Source organism: Nicotiana attenuata, unplaced genomic scaffold, assembly GCF_001879085.1.
Source record: "Nicotiana attenuata strain UT unplaced genomic scaffold, NIATTr2, whole genome shotgun sequence".
Taxonomy (NCBI): Eukaryota; Viridiplantae; Streptophyta; class Magnoliopsida; order Solanales; family Solanaceae; genus Nicotiana; species Nicotiana attenuata.
In genome coordinates, this window is record NW_017671045.1 from 263,135 (window position 1) to 269,794 (window position 6,660).

The 6,660-nt window shown below is 44.2% G+C and overlaps 1 protein-coding gene across 1 annotated transcript; it reads left to right on the plus strand.

Annotated features, from left to right (window-relative positions):
• Positions 1 to 5,891: 5,891 nt before the first annotated feature.
• On the plus strand, positions 5,892 to 6,440 carry LOC109205485. The gene has a single exon (XM_019368202.1). It carries the CDS (start codon positions 5,892 to 5,894, stop codon positions 6,438 to 6,440), a length of 549 nt encoding a protein of 182 aa, XP_019223747.1.
• Positions 6,441 to 6,660: the final 220 nt, after the last annotated feature.

Consider the following 6,660-nt stretch of genomic DNA (forward strand, 5'->3'; position numbering starts at 1 on the left):
TTGCTCTTTCAATTCCTTCAACTCAACCGGTGCCATATGATACGGAGGAATACAAATGTGCTGAGTGCCCAGCACTAAGTCAATACCAAAGTCAATATCCCTATCGGGTGGCATGCCCGGCAGGTCTACAGGAAACACATCCGGGAAATCTCGCACCACTAGAATAGAATCAATAGTAGGGGTATCAGCACCAACATCCCTCACAAAGACCAAATAAGATAAACAACCCTTCCCAACCATCCGTTGAGCCTTCAAATATGAAATCACTCTGCTGGGAACATAGTCTAGAGAACCTCTCCACTCGATATTGGCAACCCCGGCATCCCCAACGTCACGTTCTTAGTGTGACAATCCAGAACAGCATGACATTGAGACAACCAATCCATACCCAAGATCACGTCGAAATCAACCATACTAAGCAATAAGAGATCAACTCTAGTCTCCAATCCCCCAATAGTCACTACACACGATCGATATACACGGTCCACAACAATAGTATCGCCCACTGGTGTAGATACATGAATAGATGAAACTAAGGACTTACGGGGTATATCCATATAATGAGCAAAATATGATGATACATACGAATAAGTGGAACCAGGGTCAAATAATACAGAGGCATCCTTGTGGCATACCGAGATAATACATGTGATCACTGCATCTGAAGAAACAACATCTGGCCTGGCAGGAATAGCATAGAATCGGGCTTGACCGCCACCAGATCGGCCTCCCCCTCTAGGGTGGCCTCTAGCTGCCTGGGGCCCCACCCTGAGCTGCCTGGGCGGGTAGTGAAGTGACTGGTTTAGAAGTCGCAGCCTGACTCCTCTGTTGCACTACCCCTCCCGGGCGACGAGGACACTACCTCCATATATGCCCGAACTCCCCGCACTCGAAGCAACTCCCTGGTGATGGTGGGGGGGGGGGGGGACTGAAGGGAGCCCCGAATATCGGGATAACTGCTAGAAGGACCTGGCATAGATGAACCCTGAACCGATGGAGCACGAGATGAACTCTAAGCTAGAAGGGCACTGCGAGATAACTGACCCTGACGAGCACTATATGAACCATGACTGGATGATACGCCACGGTGCACTGGATGAGTCATCTGAGCGGGCCTATAAGGACGACCCCTGTTGTGGTAGGACTTCCCCTTAAGAAGGAACACCACCAAAACCACCCGAACCTCGAGGCCTCTTGGCCTCCCTCTCCTCACGCTCCTAACTACGGACCATCTCTATCTGCCGAGAAATATCAACCACCTCACCGAAAGTAGCACCAGATACCCACTCCCGAGTCATAAGCAACTGCAGCTGATATGTGAGGCCATCAATGAACATCCTAATCCTCTCTCAATCAATCGGAACCAACTAAACTACGTGACAAGCCAACTCTGAAAACCTCATCTTGTACTGGGTCACAAACATGCCCTCTTGACATAGCTGCTCGAACTGTCTATGTAGCTCCTCCTTGCGAGACTGTCGCACGAACTTCTCCAGGAAGAGAACGGAGAACAGTTGCCATAAAAGTGGTGGTGCACCGACTGGCCTGCACCTCTCATAAGCCTCCCACCATCTGAAAGCAGACCCAATAAACTGAAAAGTAGTGAAAGAGACCCCACTGGTCTCCAGAATACTCATCGCGCGAACAATCCGATGGTACTTATCCAAGAAGCCCTGAGCATCCTCTGACTCAGCCCCGCTAAATGATGGAGGCTGAAGCCTCCAAAATATCTCTAGTCTCCTCTACTCATCATCAGTCGTAACGGGACCCACCTAGGCCTGAGCAGCTGCAACCAGTTGGGCTGGTAGTACCCCTGGTGTCTGGAGTCCCTACATCACCTGCTCTAGAGTACGGGCAGCAGGAGTTGGAGTACCTCCCCCTGCCTGAGAAGTGGCTATTACGGCTGGAACAGAGACCGCCTGAGCACGACTGGAGCACACAGTCAAAATCTGAGCCAAGGTCTTCTGAAAGCCTGGAATCACAATGGGCACAGTTGGTGCCTGAGCTGGTCCCACTGGCTCAACCGTATCTGGTACCTGCTCCTGAGCTGGAGCGACTAGTGGATCTGCAAGCGCTGCTCTAGCTGTTGTACGAGCTGCACCTCTGCCCCTACGCAGCCTTGGCCTCTTATGACCCTAGCTGGTGGCACTGGTGGCTATCCGACCTACCCGGTATCACGTGTCCTCACCATCTGTGAGAGAATAGAATAACATAAGTTTAGTTGTCGGAATCAACAAATCCGCACGACAAGAATACAAGAATGTGAAGTTTCCTAAGGGTTCCGCAGCCTCTCGAAGATAAGTACAGAGGTCTCCGTACCGATCCGCAAGATTCAACTAGACCTACTCATGACTCGTGAGACCTATGTAACCTAGGCTCTGATACCAACTTGTCACGACCCAAAACTTAGCCTGTCATTATGGCGCCTAACGTGGTACTAGATAAGCCGACACTTCAAAATACTTCCAACCCTTTTAAATGAAAAATAAAATAACACGGGTTTAAATCATCAAAACGCTAAAAAACTGGATCGAAAGTCAAAACCCAAATACGAAAAATTTCCAACATTCGAGGTGTCACTGAGTACATGAGCGTCTATACAGCACAAGTCTAGAAATACTATCTATGAAAGACTAAAACTAAATACATAAAGCTGAAAGATAGGGAAGGAAAGACAAGGTCTGCAAACGTCGGGCAGCTACCTTGGAAGCTCCAAACGATCAAGCTGCGCAGAGAATCAACACCCACCATGTCCAGAAACACCTGGATCTGCACACGAAGTGCAGGGTGTAGCGTGAGTACAACCAACTCAATAAGTAACAAGACTAAATAATGGACTGAAAGTAGTGACGAGCTTCACGGATGTAGTCCAATTACAGAAATTACAACATAGGAAGATAGGCATGCTTTCAAATTTGACAATTAAGGCCAAAATAGTTAATTCATGTCAAGTTCAATTGAAACGGGATATAACATCTCTCAGAAATTACATGACAGTGATATATACCAGCTGAAGTACAATAGTAATGCATCAAGTGCATAACCTCAGAGAAACAGTCACCCAGTCCTTCCATTCACTCCAACCTCATATTCACTCATTCCTCACAGTCGCTCATTTCTCCCAATAGCTCAGCACTCGCACTCGGCACTCACACTCAGTAGGTACCTGTGCTCACTAGGGGTATGTACAGACTTCGTAGGGGCTCCTTCAGCCCAAGCGCTACAACAAGCCAATCATGGCATAAACTAATAAAACATGTTATGGAATGCAGCCCGATCCCATAAATATCCTCACCATCAGGCCCTCGGCCTCACTCAAGTATCAAGCTCTCCAGTCTCTTGGGCTCTCAATAATCAGGATAATCAGCCCAAACAGCGATGATATAATGTATCAATAAAGAATAACAGAGACTAAGATATAATATGCAAGTAAAACTATGACTGAGTACAAAGCAGCAATTTAGCAAATAATTCAATATGTAACACGGCCTCGGTGAGTCCCTACAGTACCAACACATAGCCTAAACATGATTTCTAACATGATTTGCAGTTCAATTTCTATAACACAAGGAGAATATACGGATAACAACAGATTATTCAACTACACAGTTCCATAGAATTGACCATGTCACAATTCCTACGGTGCACGCCCACATGCCCGTCACCTAGCATGTGCATCACCTCAAAACCAATCACATTATATAATACGGGGTTTCATAGCCTCAAAACAAAATTTAGAACTGTTACTTACCTCAACCCGTACAAATCCCTACTCAAACACGCCCTTGCCTCGCAAATCGGCCTCCAAATATACCGAATCTAGCCACAAACAGTTCGATACAATCAACATGAACTAAAGAATTAATTCCATAAGAAAATACTAGTTATTAATCAAAACTCAAAAGTCGACTCCCGAGCCTACGTCTCAAAATCTGATTAAAAGTCACAAAACCCGAAAGCCCACTCAACCACGAGTCCAACCATACCAAACCTACCAAAATCTGACACCAAATCGTCACTCAAAACCCCAAATCAAACTCTCCAAATCCCTAGCCTAAAACCCCCAAATTCCGCCTTAAATACACACAACTAGGAGGGAAATTCAATGGAGAAATAAGATTATTGAAAAAAAAAAAAAAGCACAAGTGGCTTACCTCAAGAATCCCTTCGAAATCCCTCTCAAAAATTGCCCAATACCGAGCTTGAAATGTTTAAAATGAAAAAAAATCGCGAACCCTTGAATTTAAATGTTCTGCCCAGGGGTCTCGCACCTGCGCTCCACTTGACCGCATCTGCCGTCCAGCTTCTGCGGATAATCCTTTGCTTCTGCTGAAACTACTAAAGTCCTCAGGGCCTGAACCTGCGCTCCAGGTTCAGCACCTACTGAAGCGCTTCTGCGGCCCATGATCCGCTTGTGCTGGAACAGCCTACGCCCCTCTACTCCGCATCTGTAGAGCCTTGCTCCCACTTGCGGGCTCGCAGATGCAGAATACACCTCGCACCTACGTCCTACCCCCAGGCCATCCCATCTCCGCATTTGTGCAACTCCAGCCACACATGCGGTGTCGCACATGCGGCCAACCCCTCGCGGGTGCGATCAAACCAGAAAACTCCCAGCTTCAGCAACATACTAAGTCTCATTTTCGATCCGTTAACCATCCGAAATCAACCCGTGGCCCCCGGACCTCAACCAAACATAGCAACAAGTCCTAAAACATGATACAAACTTAGTCGAGCCCTCAATTCACATAAAACAACATCAAAAACACGAATCGCACCTCGATTCAAGCCTAATGAAAACTAAGGAATTCCAACTTCTACAAACGACGCCGAAACCTATCAAATCACGTTCGATTGACCCTAAATTTTGCACACAAGTCACAAATAACACCACGGACCTACTCCAAATCCCGGAACTCTAATTCGAGCCCGGTATCAACAAAGTCCACTCTCGGTCAAACTTCCAAATTTTCAACTTTCGCCATTTCAAGTCTAATTCAGCTACGGACCTCCAAATCACTATCTGGACATGCTCCTGAGACAAAAAGCACCCAACGGAGGTAACGAAACCATCAAAACTCCAAATTGAGGTCGTTTACATATAAGTTAATATCCGGTTAATTTTTTCAACTTAAGCTTCCAACCCTAAGACTAAGTGTCTCAATTCATTTCGAAATTCCTCCGGACCCAAACCGACTACCCCGACAAGTCACATAACAGCTATAATGTACAAAATGAGCAGTAAATGGGAGAATGGGGCTACAACTCTCAAAACGACCAGCCGAGTCGTTATAACGATGCAACAAGGAGGACGCAGCAAGGGAGGAGCTCTTTCAAGTAGAACTGATAAGAAAAAACCTAGCCATAATGGTTACTAGAGAGTGGGCTAAAAAATCAGGAAAAGAAATTAAAAAGCGAAAGGTTTTCCGGGTTTGATTTTGACGGAAAATCGGAAAGTTTTAGGCCATAACCCACATATGTCATTGGCAAAATAATGTTTATTGCCAACAAGAAAACTTTATTGTTGCCGATTCTGTTTAAAATTTAAATTTATTATGTTAAAAGTTATATTTTTTGCAACAACTAAAATTAGTTGTTGCCATTTATTAAAATTCAGCAACAATACTATAGTTGTTGCTAGAACCTTGTTGCCATTTTTTAAAATTTAAATTTTATTATCTAAACATAGAATATGGCAACAAAATTAACATGTTTTCCAACAAGAAAATTTTGTTGCCAAAAAGACTATGCGATAGCAAAAAATTTATCGAGTTGTCGCCATTTATCCATTTTACCAACAATATTTCATTTATTGCTAATCTATTGTTGCAAATTCCATACTTTCTTGTAGTGTTTCATCTTCTTCTTCAAATCATTCAATACTTCAAATCATGGCCGAAGAAGAGGATGTTATTGACCCAACAGTTCATCAATCGGAGAATACTGGGCCTATTTCTGTGAGGGATGTCATGGATTCGACTAATTTTTTGTACATGCATCCATCAAAGAATGTTGGATCCACATTAGTACCAATACCTTTTGATGGCGTAGGATACAGATCCTGGAGGAGAGGAGTTCTGCGAGCCCTCTCAATGAACAACAAAATAGGTTTCATTACTAGCAAATACAAAAAGCCTAATACTAATTCTGCGAATTATGGCCAGTGGGAAAGGTGTGATGATATGGTCACCTCATGGATTTTGAACTCGCTCTTGAATGACATAGCAGACAGTTTACAGTATGTGAATGATGTGAAGGAACTTTGGCAGGAATTGGAAGATAGGTATGATCAGACCAACGGAACTAAGATATATCAACTTCAAAAGGAAATTAATGACTTGACTCAGGACTCACTGGACATAACTGTTTATTATACAGAGATGAAAAAGCTTTGGGAGGAATTAAACACATTAAATGCATATACTCAGTACAATTGCTAGTACACCTGTGGAGCAAAGGCTAATATGCACAAGGTTGAGCAAGATAAGAGACTAATTGAGTTTAATGGGCCTGAATGAGGTATATACTGTGGTAAGGGGAAGCATCCTGATCATGAACCCGTTGCCCACAATCCTTTTCTATTCTAATTCAAGAGGAGAAACAACGAGAAGTTAGACCACATAGTCAACTAAGTTTGGAATCTGTGTCATTGAATATTCA